Here is a 22,415-nt window from a genome sequence, read left to right as displayed (position 1 = left end):
ATAGATGCGAAAAGAAAAAAAAGTGTATAAAGTCAACAAAAATGCAGGGAAATGAAGGCTCAAAATCGGCTTAGCACACCTAATCTCTTGGAAGCAAATTCTACAAGAAAGGTAATATGATCTTTCCAAGGAAAATCCCAGGAGAATGAAACCCCAAGGATATTCAAAGATGATGCAAGATTGAGTTGGAAATTTTTAAAAATTAGGGGATACTCCTGCGAACGATTTTGTCGGGATGAAAGATGTAATAACTGAGTTTTTGATGCATTAAAAACAACAAGGTTACTATTACCCTAATCATAGATATGAATCAAGCCAGACATTAGGTGTGCCATAGCCTCATCCCTTCTTTGTTGCAGTAACTGTTGAGACGGACGCTGCTGGAAGCGAATGGAAAGGTGATGGGTGGAGTCATGAAAGTATGAGTAGATAGGCATAAATATACAACTTAGAAGGTCATTAATGAAAAAAAGGAAGAGAGCTGGTGGTAGGACAGAGCCCTGAGGAACACTGCTATTAATAGCTCTAGGAAAATAATGGTGGCCGTCTACAACAGCAGCTATAGAACGACCAGAGAGGAATCTAGATATGGAGGCACCGAGAAAAGGATGGAAACTGGAAGAGGGGAGATTGGAAGTTAAAGATTTATGCCAGACTCGATCGAAAGCCTTTGAGATGTCAAGTGCAACGGCAAAGCTTTTGCCAAAGTCCCGAAAGGAGGATGACCATGAGTCTGATAGGTAGGTGAGAAGATCGCCAGTGAAGCGTCCCTGACTAGACCCATACTGACCATCAGGAAGAAGGTTGTGATAGGAAAGGTGCTTTAATTTTTTTTTTTTATTGACTCAAAAACTTTTGAAATACAGGATGTTAAGAGAATTGGGCGATAGTTAGAGGGTTGGGACTGATCACCCTTCTTTGGGACAGACTGAATGAGAGCAAACTTCCAGCAGGAAGGAAAGGTACAAGATGACAAAGGCGAAAAAGTTTACCTAGGCAGGACAGTTCTTTAGGACAACAGGAGGGACCCCATCAGGTCCATATACCTTGTTAGTATTGAGGCCAGCAATGGCGTAAAATACATCAACTGAAGAAATTTTAATGTCAGTCATGAGGAAGTCAGAGGGGGGAAGTGATGGGGGAGCAGTACTAGAATGATCTTAGGTGGAATTGGAGGAGAAAGTCTTGCAAAGAGCTCTGCTTTATCGGTTGAAGAAATAACTACAGAACGATCAGAGTGGAAAAGAGGACGGAAGGATGATGAAGCAAATTTGTTAGAAAGGTTTTTGGCAAGGTGCCAGAAAGATCGAGAAGAATTTGTGTTGGAGAGTTCAGAACATTTAGTACAAATAAAATTATTTTTAGCAGAGTGAAGAACAGATTGCACGTTTCCAGGCAGAAACATAAAAGAAGGTGAGATTCAGGGGTGGGTTGGCTCCATTACCATTTGTAGGCTTTTTCCTTGTTGTGGACAGCTACAAGCGTGATTAAACCAGTTTTTTTTTTTTTTTTGTATTAGTTACTGAATATGAGAAAGGAATGTATGCTTCCAACTTCCGTAATAGCACACCCAGATGGCTCTCGCCCATGAAAGCACTAATCATTCCAGCGAGAATCAAAGAAGTACTGGTGGAGGGCCTCCTAATTAGTAGCTCCAATATGCCACAGCCACAGTTACTTGGGAGGGTCCACAGGCTTTACTTGAGTGATAGGACAGGTTAAGGTGATAAGGTCATGATCGGAGGAAAACAACGAAAAGATTAACAGTCTAACCAGAAGGATTAGATGTAAGGAAGAGGTCAAGTGTGTTGAAACTCTCACCAAGGTGGTCTGGGATACGGGTAGGTTTCTGTACAAGCTGCATTAGGACACTTAAGATAGAATAGATATAGGCTTGTTCACCAGGTGGATCAGTGAAAAAAAAAGGAAAGCCAAAGGTGGTGGTGAACATTGAAATATCCTAGAATTGAGGTTTAAGAAAAAGGAGAAACTGAAAGAATGTGGTCCATCTTATAAGTAAGATAGTCGATGACTTTTCCATAGTCAGTACTGTTAGGGGATAAGTAAACAATGCAGATATATTTAGTCAGAAAAATGACAGTACAGTCGAAGTCAGAGAGTAGACACTTCAGAAGATTCAAGTTCAGGAACACAGGAGCAAGATATAGCGTTGCATACATATGCACAACAGCCACCTTTGGTTTTGAAAGGATTATAGACAAAGCAGGATCCAGAGAAGGGTTTGCTATCAGTTCCCTCATACAGTTGAGTCTTATTCAGGAAGAGAAGGTGAGGTTTAGAGGAGGAGAGGCGGTGCTCAACAGAAAGAGGGAATTCCGCGAATGTTGCAAAAATGAAGAAGTGATTCAGACAGTGGTTCCAGGCATCTCGCTAGGTCCTCCCTGGAAGAGGGGCGGATGGCGGGGTCTATGATCCCCTCCTCATGGGGACTCCGAGGCTTGGTTAATAGATGCCAATTATTAACTTTAAAAATCTTCAATAGGAAATTAAATGTGTAATGTGCATATAGTCTGGTGTTGACAGTTAGAGGAACTTGTGTTAAAGAGCATGCTGGCCTACTTTCTGTGTTGCTGAAACACTGAAAAAGTTCAGCAATGAGGGATGGTCAGGATCTAGTCCCGAGGGCTGATGAAACGTGAGCTCCAGCTCTCCCTGTCATCAGCATTCCATTCACCTTGAGAGTACCGCCGGCTCGACTGGTGGCTTTGAGAGGAGACCTAGATAACAGCTTTCATTAATGTGCACTGAGTGAGAAAAAGGGAGAGAGAGAGAGAGAGAAACCGACAGACAGACAGACAGGCAGAGAGAGAGAGAGAGAGAGAGAGAGAGAGAGACAGACAGACAGACAGACAGACAGACAGACATAGACAGAAACTAAGAGAGAGAGAGAGAGAGAGAGAGAGACTAAGAATCAGAAACTGAGAGATGGAAGGAAAGAGAGAAACAAAGTTATTCAGCGTTTTATCTCCAAATATTTCTTCGGCAATAATATGCATGAGGTACTGTGAAATGAGCTCGTTGACACTTCCAGGTCGCGAGACATATTAACCACGTCTTCTTGGTATCATTACACGAATTTAGTTGGGTTTGTAGTAGACTTTCCCTCAGTAAAGGTTAAAACACATCCTGCATATCGCTTTCCTGTCTTCAGGAATATTTATTTATTTTTGATATATTATATTTAGGTTCTCCTAACGGTTAAGAAGTCTTGGTCAGAGTTGTGTCTACAGATTCATGAGAATTAATATTCATGTAAATACTAGCATTCCTGTCAGGTTCTCTACTATACTCTCCTCACTTTAACTTGGCCTAAAATTGCCATCTCTCCATCTTGAATACTAAGACATAAAATGATGCTAGTCATGAAGGAGTGCGATGGAAAGAACGTAGAGCCATAGTACTGTCGTATTCTGTCACTGAACTACTTAAAATATGCACCAAAAGGACGAGACTCTGCGCCAAGCTAACGTGAAAAAAGTAGAGTTGGCAAACTGCGTTGCCAGAACAGTCCCCTTCTGACCACGCTGGCAGCCCGGATTTTAGTGGAGCATGAGCTATGCCGGTCAGCAAATAAATCCGCAGTGAGATTATATTTTCTCCCTGGATGAGGATAGTCATCCATCAATTGATACATTGCAGTAGTTTCAGAGGGGTATCTTCACTGCACTGTGCATAACCTCTCAACGTACCAATCTGAATGTGTCTCAGCAGATGAAGTTGGCGCTTCTATGTGTGTTGGTGGTGGTTCTGGTGGGAGGCGCCGCGGGGGAGCTGCCGCCTCCTCAGGCTTCCTATAAGATCCTCATGCTCCTGCCTGTCTCCTCCAAGAGCCATAGGAACGTCTTCTTATCACTGGCCAAGGCTCTGGCCGAACGTGGGCACAAGGTAAGGCTGTTGTAGCTCTATAGCTGGTAGGTATCTGTGCTCGAAGCTGACCATCATTAGTCACCTAAATCACCCTACTTGACCTAAACCACTAAGGTCTAACCAGTTCGTGAATGGTACACCATGTTTTATATTTGCCATCCAATAAATATGTACTTAATATTACCCATCTATCATCTCTCTTGACCCCCAGATCGTGATGCTGACCAATGAGCAGAAGCCCATAAAACACCCTAACATCTACGAGTTTGAACATGGTATTGAAGATTTCAGGGCAGAAAATTTGAACGTGTTCAACTCTTTAAATGATCCTATAGGACTCTTTCGTGAAGTCAAAGATATACTCTATCCAATTGCTCGAAAGCTGTACGATGTCCCCAAAGTTCAAGAGCTTTACAACAGAAGAAAAGATTTCGACGTAATCCTTATTGACCATTTATTCAACGAAGTAAGTATCACAGATAAGCATACATGTTGCTCAAACCTTGTTTTAAATAACTTCTCATACTAAGTTACCTCCCGTTTATGCTGTACTCCATAATACATTGCGCCATAAAAACTATCAGTGTTCGTAGTGTTTGTGGATTATGTTCACAATTGTCCATCTAGAAAACGGAGTGATGTAATTGTCCTCTACTCTAGCAGCAAATTCTTCAGTTGCATCTTAACACACCTGGATCTGCGTGTGTGTATTCTTCGCACTGTCATGATAATACATTTCGGTTTCAATGCTAGTTATCTCTATCTAACTCATAACCCCTACACCGCGGGCTTGTTTACCAATGTTTTGCGTGTCCCGCGGGGTTATTCGGGCTCCGACAGACTCTCAAAAAATATTTGCCAAAAATCAGTTAGTCCTAGAAAAATAAAATTACATATGCTTATGGCACATACCTTCAGCTTTCTCCTGGAATGTTTGTTGAGCCTTCGTCTTTACCGTAGGACTTGTGGAGACCTCTGAAGTAGGGTAACGAAGTCTCCACTTTACACTTCCCGACAACCCGTAATATGATTACCACAGCCAGATACAAACGCTATAAACACTATTCTACAATTTTCAAGTAGTTTGGGATCCATACTCCAAAAAAAAAAACACTGTGAAAGCAATGGAAATTACGAGCGCGTCTTATCGTCGCACTTGCGCTAGTTCGCTCTAGGCACTCTGTCATTTATTATTCATAAAACCCCTCACACTTATATTTCTATTACTATATCACACTTATATATATCTGGAGTCTTTCTCCATAAGTTTCCTTCAGTCGTATTAGTTTATTGTCACTGAAGTCATTCAATTTTTCATTCAGTAAAATACGTAGAGAGCCACGGATTCACTTTCACTGTTATAACATAAATTATTTGTACTCATATTCTTATATTACTAATTACTTACATTACTATGTACATTTTCTATTCTATTTTCAATATTTACCCTGCTATTTTACTTATACTGTTATTCACTGTCACTTTCAGTAAGATAAAACTATAATACACTGTTCAATCATATGAACTGAACATCCATTGCTTTCACCTGCTATTTACACATTATTTACACATTATTTCCAAATCATTCTGCTTCCACACTTGCACTGTTAGAACTGCTTCTGGCTGTGGTAATCGAAGAAGCAGGTAACACAGAGGGGAACCTGGCACTCAGCGCACTGCCAAGAGGTGCGTTTATGCTCAGGTGTGCGGCGGGTGGTATACGCACATACCTGACACCTGTGAATCGCAGCCTTCCTTTTCCCTGTGGCAGGCATAAGCTCAAGTCTGTGCCGATCCATATACGCCCTCTGCTCAAGTCGGTCGGGAAGTGTTACTGGATGGCACCTTGGAGTTGCTGCTGTCACCCTACCATATCTTTCCAGCAGCTGCTGGATGCAAGTCCTGGTGAACAACCTCAGGGAGAAGGACTTGGGTGGCTTGACCTTCATCTTGTACAGGATGAAGGCGTTCAGCATCGTCATATCTATGAGATGCAGAAAAACTTTCCTGTACCACCTAGTATTCTTCCTGAGGCAGTCGATCTCCCCAATCATCATGTCGGACTTGTCCACCAGCCGCATGTTGATATTATAGTCCAACACAGCATCAGGTTTCATCACAGGTTCGCCTGTCCTACGGTCGACCTTCCCACTGTCTCTCATCTCCCCCTTATGTACGGTGGTGAGCATGTGCACGACCCTCTTGTCATGCCACCGTATTGCCAGCATCTTCTCACACTTGCGTAGGTGCACGTCTCCTCACTGCGAGGTTCCCGCCTCTGGGAATTTGGGGAAGTGGGCACGATTACTTTTCACAGTGCCGCAGGAGCTCAGAAAGGTATTTGGCAAATTTCGGTGCTGTATAGTAGTTGTCTGTATACAGCACATGATTCCCACCAAATACTTTTCTAGGAGCACTTTCACTACACAGCCTGAGAAGCCAAGGGGGTGTGTTTTATCCAGATCGACAGTGCTGGCTGAATATATGACGAAGTCAAGGATGTACCCCGTCTTACAGTCGCACAGTACAAAGAACTTAATTCCATAGCGATGGCGTTTGCTTGGAATGTACTGAACAAACCAAAGACTTTCTCTGAACAAAACCAAGGATTCGTTAATGACAACCTTCTGAAAGGGGTGGAAGAATGACATAAACTTATCCTTCATTCTGCTCAGAATCTCCCGGATCTTCCAGACTGGGTCGGTTTGGGAAGGTACATCGTTGTCGGCAAAGTGCAGGTTTCCCATGATGTTCTGGAAGCGATCTCTGGCCATGTACTTATTGAGGGTGGGTGAGGGTAGTAAGGGGTCCATGGACTAGTATTCTTCCAACTCATGCTTCTTGGAGTGTGGCATGAGAAGCATGAGGGCAAAGAACACATACAGCTCCTGCACTCCCAGCATGGACTACTGTTGCATCTTGGCTGCACCTGTACCACTTGCAGCACGTTGTGATTCATACCTGTTGGTCTCATCACAAATGTGCTGCATGACTTCGTCATCTAGGAAGGCCAAAAGGTAGTCGACACACTCAGCATTTTCGTCCATAGTGAAGGCAGGCTGAACTCCTGAGGAGCTCTCATCAAAAACTAGATTTTCTGGCACAAAATCTGACCCTTCCGTCCACGCGAAGGCGTCCAGGATTCCCTGTCGTGGAGGTGTAGGGTGGGTGGTGGTGGTGGTGGTGGTGGAGGTTGGCTGTGAGGGAGGTTTATCTCGGTCAAGGTCACTCGCACTGACCCTAGGTTGCCGTACAGCACTAGCAGCCCTTACCCTACTAGCTACACTACTTTTCACACTCCTAGATTTACCTCTACCTCTACGGCCTGCCTTCACTGTTCATGTTGGTGGTGACTCCGACGACGAAGACTCTGGAGATAACTCAGCCGACGATGATGAAGAAATGAGTGAAGTGGGGCTTGGGGAACGGGGAGGTGAATGCACTCGTGACTCATGGCGGGCTGGGTCACGTGGGGGCATTGTTCTGGGGCTAACACGCCGCCTTTTCACTCCCTTCCTAAATTCCTGTCCTTGCTGCACTAAAGGCTCCTTTCCCTTGGAGCTAGACACTGATTCACTTACTGTAGCACTCGTTGTTGCTGTTTCTGGCACGATAACCTCACCCGGCTCATCACACGATTCACCCAAATCGTCATAGTCATTGTCCATCATAATCATGGACAATTCTGCCAGTTCACGTGCCACTGCAGAGTCACTAAGGCCTTTCCTGCTTGCCTCACTACTTTTCTTAGGAGTAAAGGTCACGGGGCCCTTTGCAATGGGCGCAGAAGCGGCAGGAATGGCGGGGCATGAGTGCGACATCGTTTCTCTACAGCGGAGGACAAGGAACTAAATGCCGCAGCTTATCTGAGAAGGGAAGGGTTGACAATGACACATTAGGCTGACTGCTGCTAACTTACAGGCTAATTTTTTTATAGGTAGAAAATCTCGGTAATACATAAAGAAATAGGTAGTTCCAGGTGAATGTAAATGTCAATTAGGATTCTCCCTTCCTTTCTGATATATACTTTTATTACAGACATCGATTACAAGGCATAAATCAGAGGGGAAATTACCGTGGTAATGTAGCGAATGAATGCATGTGAGGTTTTGTCAGGTGATAATTAGCCAATTTCTGGTGTATAACACTATCACTTACCTGTTTTTTTTTTGGTATATATTATTTTGTATAAATATAGGGCATAGGGCTTATTTCAATGGATGAAATCTGTGGAAAAATCCGGGGGAAATTTGCGTAGCGCAGCGCGGCGTGGGAGGTGAGAGGACCGGGTAATGGAGGGCAGGTAGGGAGGGGAGTCACGAAGGGGGTAAAATCGCTAAATTGTCAACAATGGATGGGAGTACAGATGAGATTTGGAGTGCAGACTAGTGTTGGACATTGGCAGTACTGATAGATGATACAAGCCAATACCTGAGAGCCCGGGATAATTCAAAATAACACAGAATCATAAAAGTGACGCCCTGCGGTATGATCCATTGTGGCCGAGCATCATGAAAGTGACGCCCCACGGTTAAGGGGGAATTTCACATATATTTTTGCATGCCCACAAGCTTTTTCTGTATTATAATAGCACATTAAGATACGTGTAAATGTGACGTCCATTTGTAGCTCATAATCTTCTGTCTCTTCCTTCAGATAGCCTACCCCTTTGCGCACGAGATGCCTTTCATCACCGTCTCCACAGCTGGAATGGAACTCCGTCAGAGCGCCGTCTTGGGCAACGTACTCCAACCATCCCATGCGTCTAATTTACTGTTCGACTATCCGACCCCCATAACTGTCTGGCAACGTTTTGTCAACATTCTAACACACATTGGAATAGCTGTGTACTGGAGAAACTGGGGCGTAGTTCCAGAACTTCAAAAGGAGGTACTTGACTCCATTTACAATGATTAGTCTCCATTAGATTGAAGTTGGCCTAGTGTTTACAAAAAGAGTATGTTGATTTTATAGCAGAGAAGAAGTTACGGCAAATTATTTCTGATGCCTGCACTATTGGAAGTTTCTTTAGGCTTAGTATAAAGACATAGATAGAGTGTAACTGACATCATGAAAGAAAATGTAAGCTTCTTCATAGCCCACAAATGTTTTAGCTGGCGTGTTACGAGCAGCACATATTAAAAGTACAGTATAAGCTGTGGGAATGTATAATGTACATATCAGAATACGTTACAAAAAGTGATATGAGAGATAGATGGGGATTAAGTTGGTTTACTGATCAGGTGAATAAACGGATGTATGTTTGAATGGTATGGTATGTTGAAAATATAGATACTTTTAGGCTCATGACGAAGGCAACTTAACCGATTGAGAACAGGATACTCGTATGATATTATAAATCGACTTGTGACAAAGCAAGGCATAGAAGCCGAGAAGACAAATATGGAACAAATTACTGTACAGAACTGAAAGATGTAACATTGAACATGCATGTGGTAAGCAAAGAATTAGATTTGCTCGACCTTATGTATACAGGTGGTATGTTTGGCATCAGGTAAAGATAGCTGGCCTTTGAAGGTTATATTCTGAACATCAGATATACACAAGTTCTCACTATATCCTTTGTAGACATGCGTAATAATATATATATATATATATATATATATATATATATATATATATATATATATATATATATATATATATAGTGGTAGCTGGGGGTGCCCATCATCCAGCCACTTAGAGTAGTGGTACTCTGTTCTAGGGTAGCTTTACATTGAGTGACGAGCCAAATTATTTCCTGTAAACCAGGAAAGCATTTACAGCGTTGGGTGGTAACCTTATAACCAACCGACATGTGTTCCCTATGTGACAGCAAGTGGGTTGTCGGAGGGTTAGTGCCCCTCCCAGGACAACAACTAACTAATAATACGAACAAGAAGCCTCGGACCAGGACTGACCAAAAGTTGATGACTAAGGACAGAATAAAGGACATGATACAGATGGCGAAATGGAACATACTGTAAGAGCTGCAAATGATGACGTGAAAAAGAGAGAGAGATAGTCCAGGTGCTTGAGGGTGCGAAAGTGATGTATGTGGATGAACTGAAACTAAATGGAGAGGAGATAGTGTGAGTATTGGGAATATGTGCAGGAGTAGGTGAGAATGAGAGGGCAAAGGAAGAAGTGTGTATTGTTGTGAGTAACAGACCGAAGGAGAATATAAAAGAGTATGGATCAGTTGGCTCAACGACTGTGTGGTTAAAATTGAAAGGTAGACTACAAATGTAGGCGATTGTGTGTGTGTATGCACCAACGCAAGATCGTGCAAGCAGAGTAATAGAAGAGTTCTGGAGAAATGTGGAAGTGGCCATGGAAAAGTTTGAAAGTCATGATAGAGTGTTTTTGATAGGTGATGTGAATGGTAAAGTGGGGAATGTGACAGTGGATATGCCTAATGAGATACATGAGAATGGCTTTGCTTTAGTGGACATTTGTGCCAGGAGGGGTTTGGTGATAACCAAAACCCTCTTCAGGCACAAAATGATCCACAGGTATACATGGTGAGTGACGAGAAGGCTGAGTGGTGAACTGAACGAAAGGAAGGCAATGATTGATTATGTGTGTGTGGATGAAAGGATGTGAAGGCGTGTAATGGATGAGGAGCATATAGAGATTGAGGGAGTGGACTTTCTGACCACCACTGATTAATGGAAGAAAGGAAGGACGGGAGGAAGGAGTAGATGCAAGGACAGTGGAAAGGTTACAAGAGGATGAGAAAAAGGCAGAATATAAGAAAGAAGTGGAGGAACAATTGGGTTAATATTAATTGGAGCAGATGGGGGCCGTGGAAGATGTGTGCAAGATATTCACAGAGGAAATATGTGCAGCATGTGAGGTGGTGTGTGGGGTGATGACAAGACGAAAGTGGGTGCAAGGAATAGCATGGTGGAATGAAGAGGTGAGACAGACTGTAGCAGAAAAGAAGAAAACATATTATGAATGGATGAGAAACAGGGGCATGGAAGAAGTTGAGAGACGGAAGAGAGTTATATGCAGAAAGGAAGAGAGAGTTGAAAAGATTAGTAAGAGTAAGAAGAGAGGGGATGAGGAGTTTGGGAGGAATTTGAGTGTAAAGTGGAGGGAGTGTAAGAAAATGTTCTAGGAAGAGGTAAAGAGAGTTAGATAGGGTGGAAATGAAGTTGGTAGGGAAATGAAAGATAAAAATGGTAGATTACTAGTGGAGAAGGGAGAAAAAGTGAGCACATGGAGAGAACACTTTAAGGAATTGTTGAACATAGAGAATGAAAGTAATGCGAGTATAAGTAGCTGAGGAATGACTGGGAGAAGGAGGGAGGTGAGAAAACAGGAAGAAATCAGTAGGATGGAAGTTGTGGAAGCCATGAAGAAAGTCAAAATGGGGAAAGCCCCAGGAACTGATGGAGTGTGTGGTGAAATACTCAAGCATGAGGGAGAGACAATAGTAGAATGGATGTGGAAGATGTGCAGATTGGCCTGGGAGGAAGGTAGAGTTCCGGAGGATTGGAAGTCAGGTATAATTTTTCCCTTGTACAAAGGAAAAGGGGAAAAAAGAAGTGTGTGGTAATCACAGGGGCATTAAGCTTCTTATTATAATAGGAAAAGTATATGGTAGGATACTTATTGACAGAGTTTGGGAAGTATCATAGGAATTAGTTGGAGAAAAACAGTGGGGTTTTACGAAGAGAAGAGCTTCAATAGGTCAGATTTTTATTCTTAGATCTTTAATGGAAATGTTTCTAGAAAAGGGAATGAAATTATATGTAGCCTTCAAAGATTTCGAGAAAGCATATGACAGAGTGCATAGACATGGATTGCGGAAAATATCAAGAATATATGGAGTAGATGGGAAGTTGTTGAATGCTGTGAGGAGTATGTATGAGGGTGCTAAGGCTGCAGTGCGTGTGGATAGTGAGCTGAGTGAATTTTCTATTGGAAGGTTGGGCTGAAACAGGGATGTGTCATGACTCCACGGTTGTTCAATGTGTACATGGGTGGGGTTATAAAAGAGATACAAGTAGGACAGTGGATGTAGGAGAGGCCTTAATGAGAGACTGAAGTGTTTGGAAACTCCCTGTACTGCTGTTTGCAAATGATACTGTGTTGTTAAATGAAGACGAAGGGGAGCTGAAAGGCTTGGTGGATGAGTTTGGGAGAGTGTGTACGAAACGGAATCTAAGGGTGAATGTAGGGAAGAGTAAAGTCATGGTCTTCGAGAGAAGAGAAGTCAGTGAATGTACAATGAGACTCGATGAGGAGGAAATGGAAAATGTGAGTATGTTTAAATACTTGGGTAGTGTGATGAGTAAGGATGGAAGATTGCAGGGTGAAGTGCTTGAAAGGGTACAGCAAGGAAGAAAGGTTGCTGGTTCCTTGAAAGCAATGATAAGAAACAGGGAAGTGAGCATGCAAGTGAAAAACTTACTACATGACAGCATTGTGATACCAACTCTAACGCATGGAAGTGAAGCTTGGACCTTGTTGGAGGAACACAAGTCAAGAGTGAGAGCTGAGGAAATGAGTTATTTGAGAGGAGCCACTGGAGTCACGTGGAGAGACAGATTGACAAATGATGTCAAGGAGCGCTGTGGTGTGGATGTGGATATGATAGGAAGCGTAAGGAGAAACACATTAAGGTGGTTTGGCCATGTGGAGAGGATGGAGAATGAGAGACTGACGAGGAGAATGTATGTGAGTGAGGTTGAGGGGAAGAGGGGAAGGGGGAGGCCAAGGATGAGATGGAGGGAAGGAGTGGAGAGGTATATGAGAGAGGAGGGTGTGAGTTGGGAGTAGGGCAATGAAATGGAGGGGGAGAGGGCGACGTGGAGGCGATTTTTTTGTGGGCACCCATTACGAGATATGGGCGTCTGGCGACAAAAACACACACACACACACACACACACACACACACACACACACACATATATATATATATATATATATAGATAGATAGATAGATAGATAGATTGATTGATTAATTTACTGATAGATAGATAGATAGGTAGGTAGGTAGATATATTACAGGGAATTTCAGTAATCAGTGATTTCACGAAATCCCTATGAAATTCGTGAAATGAGATTTAACTAGGGTGGCAAAGTAAGGATGGGTTAATTTTGCTTGTGGTTAAATTTGGCCGGGAAAATCTAGGTTAAGTTTAGGTTATCTTAGGGTCGGTTAGTTAGGTTACGTTAGGTTAGGTTAGTTAAGCTGGGCCAGGCTACGTTGATTTAGATGAACACGTAACTTTGCATTTATCTAAACCAAACTGCAGCCTAAATTAACCTAACCTTAATTAACCCATCCTAAATTAAACTCATTTCACTATTTCCCTTGGAATTTCATTGGAATCACTGGTTACACAAATTTCCATATATATATATATATATATATATATCCCATTGGGGCTCAGATTCCAGAGTATTGGACAAAAGTGGGAATTTTCAAGTCTTAATAAAGTAGGCAACCCCCGGGTAGGAACTTACGAGCTTCGCGACTATGAGCCGACAGGCGGAGGGCGGTACGCTTAGTACCCTCCCAGTGCAACGCCTCGCCCAGCAACTCTGGGATCCAATGGGATATATATATATATATATATATATATATATATATATATATATATATATATATATATATATATATATATATATATATATATATGTAAAATCCATGGAACAATAATTTTTTTAATAAGTATGAGCTACTAGGAAATGTATTATATTTAGTACTGGTGTCATTATTATTGAAATTTCACTGTGGTTTATTTATGACATTTTATTCCGGCTCATTTTCCGTTTATGACTTCTGGATACTAACCTTATATATGAAAAGGGCAAGTAAGACAAGGTAATAATATTAATTTAGCAGTCAAATTATCGACAACAGATATTTTTCTTATTCATTCTTTAGATCTCTTCTCGTTTCCCTGACCTGCCGCCTCTGCTGGATATAGAGAGAAACCAGAGTTTGGCACTGTTGAACTCTCACTTCAGCATCAGCAGGACCGTGCCTCTCCTGCCTTCACAGGTGGAGGTGGGCGCCATGCACTGTCGCCCTGCCACCCCACTCCCACAGGTTAATCTTTCACCATTTTCTTTCATCCTAGCACTGCTAGAATTATTCTTAGCTGAAGAGAATAATCCAGTATAGGCCTAGGTAACATATCTAAGGGTTTCCTCACGTTTTGGCAGTTCCCTACACCCGAGCATGTTTTGACAAAAAATCGGCCTTCTCAAGAATCTCTTACAGAATGGTCAGATACATCACACACAGTAATAAAAAGTAGTTTTTTTTCCTGAAACAGAGACCTTTCTGACGGTAATGGCAAGAATTACATTTTCAACAAAGGTAAACATACTAATATAAGCATGATACTCTGCAGTCACAGAGAATATTAGGATTGTGCAATACTATTGCAATAATCACTCAAACACCACAAATAAGTTGTCTTATTACGCTATTGTTGTACAATTTGAGCGACATGTGTAATATTATTATTTTATATAACACATCATGCTTTCACTCATTTCAGCATATAGATTTAGTCGCTGTTCACATAATAACTTGAAAATCACGGAGAAATTCAGAGCTCTCACAGAGTTATATAAACATTTTTTTTTTTCACTCAGACAGTTCCCATTATAAATAAAAAAAAAAATATATATATATATATAGATATATATATATATATATATAGATATATATATATATATATATATATATATATATATATATATATATATATATATATATATATATATATATATATATATATATATATATATATATATATATATATATATATATATATATATATATATATATATATATATATATAATTACCAGTAATACTTTTCGTGGTACTTTCAGGTTTGTGCAGGGGAAGTGTAGCATAGGTACCTAAAGCAATAGCTGATGTAACGGTGAAATTTCCTTGTGTCTCTTCATATAGATACCACACACGACCAGCCAACCCTTGAGTACACTAAGATTCAAATGTGGGCGACCAAGGCAGGTCGGTCCCGTATACCAGTCCTGACAAGTGCTGGTTAGCCATCAGGCTGGTGCCCGGTACATTACCCCTCATTTGTGGATTATGAAGCCCAGGATATCCTTCTGTTATGGGTATATAAAATTGGTATAAGATTTATGAATAATCATTGGATGACTCTCCGACAAGGAGAGTGTGTTTCCACACCTGTTTGCTTGTTTGTCTTTTAGTAGGATTACTCAAAAACTAAAAGATTGATTTGAACCGAATTAGGCAGGTAGATAGCTCATGTCCCATGGGAACAATCGATTAAATTTTGAGACCGATCAGGATTTTAATACAGATTCTGGATCCGGAAAACACTTTATGCGAAACCCTAGTCAGTGATGAGAAACCCTAATCCATTATGAAGAATAGTTTGGAAATTACATTGCCCTTGTCGGAGAGATGCGCTCCATTGAGTGCCCCTCCGGCTGCTCCTGTTTTGTTTGCTTCAAAATCAAAAGAACACCAGCAATGTTTTGTAAATATGATGAAATGTGAGGTTTCTAATGTATCAGTTCTTATCCGAAGGATCTGGAGTCATGGATATCTGGTGCTGGTCCTGAGGGTGTGATATACTTCAGTCTAGGGTCGGTTGCTAGAGGAAACTCAATGCCAGTGAAATACCGCCAAGCCTTTATCGAGGCTTTCCACAGGCTGCCACACAGAGTCATATGGAAGTATGAGGAGGACCTGGAAGGTCTGCCAGAAAATGTCATGATAAGCAAGTGGCTCCCACAACAGGATGTCCTTGGTAAGTTCATCCTGTAAGGAACGAGTTGGCTTAATATAATGTATGCAAACAATGTAACCTCCCATGTACTGGTTGCACTAAGACAGCCTGTGCACCTCAGGCCACGACAACATGAAAGTGTTCATCACCCATGGTGGCCAGCTGAGCACACAGGAGTCCATCTACCACGCCACGCCTCTCCTCGCCCTACCCATCTTCGGTGATCAACTCAGGAACGCTTATTTTGTGAAGAATTCTGGCTATGGTGACATGCTGCTGTGGAAGGAGCTGACAGTCGAGGCCATAGTTGATGTCGTCACCGAAATTACCACCAACCCTAAGTTGGTATCACAGTCTTACTGGTGTTTTGTGGTGAGATAATGGTACTAAAATATGAGGATCTTTAGCTTGCCGGTAGAAATAAATTTTGAAGCAAAAGTGTCCTGTGAAATACGTATAATGTTTACCCTAGCTTATCTGATATATGCAGTTTGTACTAATCACATAATTTAATGTCATCCTATCAACAGCTGGAAAATATTTTTGAATGATGCTGACACTGGTTCAAGGAAACTGTTGAGGTCAACATTTTAATCATGGTATCAGGACAACTGCCCCCGAACAACTGTCCCCTGGACAAATGCCCCCCAAACAACTGCCCCCTGGACAATTGACCCCATATAATAACTGCCCCCCAGAAAACTGCCCCCCAGACAATTGCCTCCTGCCAAAGATTAGGTTAGGTTAGGTTAGACACTTGCAACCATTTATACAGCGAATCGGGTGATATTAGCAGAGGTATTTGTCTGGGGGGCAGCCGTCCCGGGTGGAGGTTGTCCTACGGGGACGATTGTCTGGGGGGCATTTGTTCAGGGGGCAATTGTCCTAGAACGATACAGTAAATCATAAACATTAAACTCCCTCAAACCTCAGCGGTCTGTTCTATTGCTTTATGTGCTGTTTTGGCACTCCTCTAGTTCACGGTATATTCTAGGGTGGGAGTGGGTATTTAAGTATCATAGCCTAATTACATACAGTATATCACATGATTGCACCCAGCAGAAACTCAGCTCAACATCGCATGTAGATTTTCTAATACACAAACAATTAGCTTTAGCAAATCACAGTTCCCTGTGCTCTTATCGCTACACTCTTCAAAAATCATGTGTGGAATATGACTGTTGTGGGTTGATGGAATATGTTGTCCTTCGGCTCCGTGGAGTAGGATAATATACATCTGTTGGCATTTATTTGTTAATTGTCAGCCTCTTCTAGATGGAATTGAAAAATCAAATGTTCTATTCACTGTAAACTTTAATCTCTGTGTACATCATATTGTCAGATAAACTATGGCAAGATACTGGGAGGCTAACTGTGAAGCATGTGGCTCTGTATTCTGTTGCAACTCCCAAGATAAACAATAGTAAAACTGCAGACCCGTAATATTGTGATACAGTTTATTTAAGAGCTGACATGATTTTCGTTCACTAGGATTACAACTTGATTTGCATTTCCCGCTCCCCTCTGTTTCGAACTACAGCACTCTACGTAGCTGTATACCATTCTTTATGTGGCTATGGGCTTCATCGACGCTGTCCTAGTATTTCGACCTGTACCAAGAGAATTACCACTTGCTTAACCAACTGTCTCAAATAGCGGCCTTCCTAAGATTCGTCTGATTTTCTTTGGTCCTCCATGTTCCTAGAAAATATTCATTAATCCAAGAAACATAACTCCACGCCAAAAAGCCCTCAATACATTTCCTATTATAAAGGTTACGGAAAATTAATTAGTGTTGTAATTTTGATGATTTTTTTTCTAATAACTACATGGTTGCATAATGCAATCTCAGCTCTTGAGGGCAAGGATTTATATACTGTATTTCATATACGTATAATGATTAACTTCTGCGTTCATATTGCAGATTTTCTAAATTATATCATTAGTTAACAAAATTACAGTTTATCAGGACTATAGCTGATATGTGACACCTGTGGCTCCTGCGTAAACAAATGTGTCAATAAGGTCGACTTAGATGTTTGATTTTATAAAGCTCCCCTTAACTAAAAATATAGGTAATGGACTAACAAGTTACTCATGCTCAATTTTGTACATTTACGTTAAGGTACAAGGAGAATGTGTTGGCAGCGTCGAGGCAGCTGCGGGATCAGCTGACGACGCCACAGGAGAGGGCTGTGTTCTGGACGGAGTACGTCATCCGTCACCGGGGGGCACCGCAGCTGAGAAGTCCTGATGCCCAACTCTCCTGGGTGGAGTTCCTCATGCTGGACGTATTGTTCTTCTTCCATGTGGCCGTCTTTATCTCCATCTGCATCTTGTGTCTAGTCATGAGAGGCATTTCAACACTAGTGTTTGGTAGGGTCAGCCATAAAGAGAAATCTCAGTAATATGCTGAGCATCAGTCATTCAGTATATCGTTACTTATGATGGTAACTTCGGAATATTTAACATGAGCAAAGCTATTTTTCTTATAACTGAATATCTCTGAATAGCACAAATATTAGCTACAAAAGCAGATTTATGTTTTGACGCTAATGTCCATATCACCCGCCACTCCATGGGCTGCAAGTCTAACTGTGCATTGTAGCCTACTCATGGGCTAGACAATGGCCCAGTAAAACCGGGCCATGGATTAGACAAGCGGGAGTCACCTCCTTGTGTGTGTGTGTGTGTGTGTGTGTGTATGTGTGTGTGTGTGTGTGTGTGTGTGTGTGTGTACAGTGGGGACTTGAATACGCAATTGCCTGGTAAGGTTTTTATTTTTAATGTTTCTTACACTTTTCCATGTACAGTTGACAACACAGCTTCTTAAGCATTGGACAGCCCATGTGAGTCATTTGAATATAATGTTAAAATTACACACCCAATTCATATTTCTGTAATTATAGCATAAGGATATGAAATTTGACTTTAGTAATGATTTGTGTACTTGTTGAGACGTAGAAATAAACGAACTATAATGCTGACATAATATTGTTTACTTGTTTGGTGTTACTATTCTCTTTTTCTCCTGTCCACCTAGACTTCTTTCACCGAAGCATAACCTAATCCATACCCTCTCCATAAATAAAGAGGGCAGTATTCATGTGGTTGCATCAGTATGACCAGGTGTCTCTAGTGCATAGCTATACAAACATCTCCACCACCTACTGTACTTCTCAGTTCTCCAAAGTTGGGACAGATGATTGCAGAAGGCAACTGAAACTTGAAGTTCACCGAGTTCACGTTCAGATGAGACTAAACAGTCTTTTTGGTTGCTGTCACTTTTTGCTTCCATTTTCCAGTCCTGTCATCACTTCATTTACTACTATCATTTCCTTTATCTGGTCTACTGTCTTCATTCTCCTCACAAAGCAATTCGTTATAGGAACTGTAAAAATACGGGAGGTAGCTCTTGATAAAGTGCCCGCAAGAAGATGAGATTACATGTATATTTGTTCTCCTGAATTATGCCTAACTGCAACATTAACCCACCACGTCCCAACCGGTTTTTCACCACTGACCCCCCCCCCCTCAATCTTGGGAGATTTTCGAAAAAATATTTTTTTTGGCTAAAACCTCAGCTTTATAAGAAACATTGCATAATGCCCTAAAAGTGCTCACCTGTGCTTAGATGTGGTCTAAACAGGTGACCCTTTAAACATCTGGTATCATGTTTTCTCAAGCCGCGCTGTGGATGTCACATTTTTTTGTGTAGCGGTAACTATTGCAAACCACTCAGAATAGGTAGAATTTTGTTCATTTGGAACGAATTTATATATAGTACAAGAATATATTGTTTTTCACACAATAATATAGGCAATATAAGCATTGTTTCATTCACTGAACACATCAACATACTGCACCTTCCTTGGTGACGTTACTTCCTCATTGTTTCTGCTCATTTCTTCCTCTTGCACCAGGTAATCTTTGTCCTCCACATCGTCATCAATTGGGGAATCACTTACCTTGAACTTCGTATCATGGCGTGACATGTCATTACTGGCCAGGTCATTGCTAACAGGTGAGATGCTGAGACAGTGGCATGTGGGAGGGGGGGAAGGTCATGCGGGGTAAGGCAGTGTCCCCACCTGGCGGCAGGTAGAGGAAGGTGTCCTGTGTCTACATACCAAAAACCACGCGCGAAATTTGAAAGTTGTGGAAATTACAGACCTTGCAATTGCAAAACGTTTGGATACGTTATTGGGATTCACCATGACAAAACGATGCAATGCATCCATACGTTATTGGGATGCCTTGGGTTAAAACTGTAACTCTCTATAGGCCATCTTTCACTTTGTAAATTTCATAGACGCTGTCAATTACACAATATTCAAACGAATTTTCTGCTGTTCAGTCTTATTTCTTGTCATGGATTGCTATTTGAAGAGTTGTTTTAGCATAGTAGCATGAGTCACTGTCATTCCAGGTCAGATAAAATCTCTTTAGAGAATACCAGTCTATTGATAGACATCAAGAAAGGCATCCAGTCATAACATGCTATGTGCTCCAAAACAAAATCCCCTACCCAGGAGCAAGGCCTTAAACTTTATCGAGGAAAGCGGACACGGCGTAAAACTCAATATATATTTTGATAATATCAGAGGTCAGTAAAAACTAGGCATTTTTATGTGCAACATATGTAACAATGTTGTGATAATTATGGGCAATGCCACTTCAAAATACACTGGCAATGTCAGTAACGTCAGTAATAGAAAAACGTCTTCCAAAATATCATCCTTTCTCCTGCCGAGTGATGACATCAACACATGTATGAGAGGACTTCTTCTGGTGTACCTAACTCCATTTTTTCCCATCTTAAGAACACCCCTTCAAAATATGCACAGCTGTGTCTGTCATTTAAGTAGTCCTGTACAATTCGTGAAAGTGTCCCATGTGTCATGCGTGCTACCTCAGTGAGTATTATATCTGGATTAGCTCTATCACAGGCCCCTTTAAGATCTACAAAAACTGTACTTTTGTGTGATACCCACTCTAACCCTGTGTATACATTGGTGTATTCCCCTCCCAGGCAAAAAAACGTAGAGACACTTAGCTAGATTGGGTTTCACGACGTACAGGATCCTGTTGAGAACAATCCTCTCAAAAAACTTGCAGAGGCAAGATGTTAGGAATAATAGTCTGTACTCTCCCGGCTTTCTTGGTTTTGGTATGGGGATAATTATGGCTTTCCTCCATGATTTGGGGATGGGTCCACCCATTGATATCATGTTGTACAAAGTATAGGATTGTCCTTGATAGTAGCCAGAAACTTAATGACTGCATGGGTGATTTCATCCCAGGTGCTGTTGATCCTTTCATCTTAAGACTCTTCTTAAATTCCTCCTCAGTGATAGGTTTGTCATCCATTTCTTTTGCCTTACATACAGTGTCACATAGCTTGTTTAACTTCTTAACACTCTTCTCCGTTTAACCTCTTAACACTCTTCTCCTATTTGAATCTCTTACCTTAGGGTACGTACACAAAGAAAGCAGGTTACCAGCTTACTGGTGACCAGTGCCGACTAGAGCCGGGAGTCAGCACTGGTGGGGGGACGCATAGGATGCAGGTTTCCTGCTACCAGGTTACCGAAATCCCAGGATACCAACTCCGGCAATCAGCACTGGGAGGTAGTAGTGGGCCAACTGCTCTACCCTAAACATGTCTAGCTGTTCTTTCACTCACATATATCAAAATTTAACTGTACTCAGTACCTCAAAAATAAGTTTATTGAAATGCAATATAAAGACCAGCACTGGCAGGAACGTGTGGTATTCTTGTAAAATATATCATATACGGTAACAAAGATAAAATATTACACTTAATACAGAAAGTCCTTAAACTATTGTATGCAAAAATATAAATAAAGCCCATAAAGTATCAAAGTATGGATAAATATTATAGACACACTTTATATATATTAAATTTACTGTAAAACTTTTATGCAGAATACAAACACGAAACATCTCTTCTGTTATATTTTATTTTATTGCTAATTCGATATAATAATAAAGACAATATATATATATATATATATATATATATATATATATATATATATATATATATATATATATATATATATAAAACAGAGTACAGTAAATGGTAAATAACCTACCTTCACACTTCATTGTTTTGGCCATATGTTCTCAGCATTTGTCAACGATGTTTCTATTTGTGTCTCTTGTCTCCCTTGTCCCATACTGGGGGCTTCTCAAGAACACATGCAATTATGATTTCAACGACCACCATGGTGAGCAGTAAACAGCAGGCACAGAGTCAAATGTTCCACGTCAACCCGCGCTGGCAAAGCAGGAAAGAATGGTCTGTTCATTCCTGTAAACTTGTCGGCGCAGGTAGCCTGCTCCGACATGCTTAAACCTACTTCTACTATGTGCGGCCACACTTAATAATATGGGTATATCGTGGCGCTTCTCGGCATCAGTAGGCGCTGGTAACCAGTAAGCCGGTAACCTGCTTTCTTTGTGCATGTACCCTTAACTGGCAGTTTGTCTTTACTGGTTACGGAAGATCAACGTTTTGCGAGTTCCTCTGCTTTTCCTGTCGGGTTACTGTGTAATAGCTTGCTTTTTTCCTTTCCTTGAATAATATCGATCTTCCTCGCTATTTCTTGTTGTGGTGTTTGATGGTTGATTGTCTGCAGTATTTTTCTCTTGCCTTCAGCCTCTTGTTGTACCTGTTTTTCCATTCTTTTAAAAATCGTCAGGTTTTCAGGGCTTGGATTATTTCCCCATTTTTTCTT

General features: G+C 41.3%; 1 protein-coding gene across 1 annotated transcript; it reads left to right on the top strand.

Annotated features, from left to right (window-relative positions):
* Window positions 1-3,732: 3,732 nt before the first annotated feature.
* Window positions 3,733-21,311, top strand: LOC145390383 (UDP-glycosyltransferase UGT5-like). The gene is made up of 9 exons (XM_080265326.1): window positions 3,733-3,906; window positions 4,100-4,354; window positions 8,545-8,778; window positions 13,796-13,960; window positions 15,450-15,672; window positions 15,773-15,992; window positions 17,777-18,032; window positions 18,465-18,500; window positions 21,126-21,311. Exons 1-9 carry the CDS (start codon window positions 3,733-3,735, stop codon window positions 21,309-21,311), a joined length of 1,749 nt encoding a protein of 582 aa, XP_080121452.1.
* Window positions 21,312-22,415: the final 1,104 nt, after the last annotated feature.

This window comes from Coenobita brevimanus, chromosome 14 (assembly GCF_032717465.1).
Source record: "Coenobita brevimanus isolate Jiangsu-jjx chromosome 14, ASM3271746v2, whole genome shotgun sequence".
Classification (NCBI taxonomy): Eukaryota; Metazoa; Arthropoda; class Malacostraca; order Decapoda; family Coenobitidae; genus Coenobita; species Coenobita brevimanus.
This window is presented reverse-complemented; position numbering and strand designations above follow the sequence as displayed.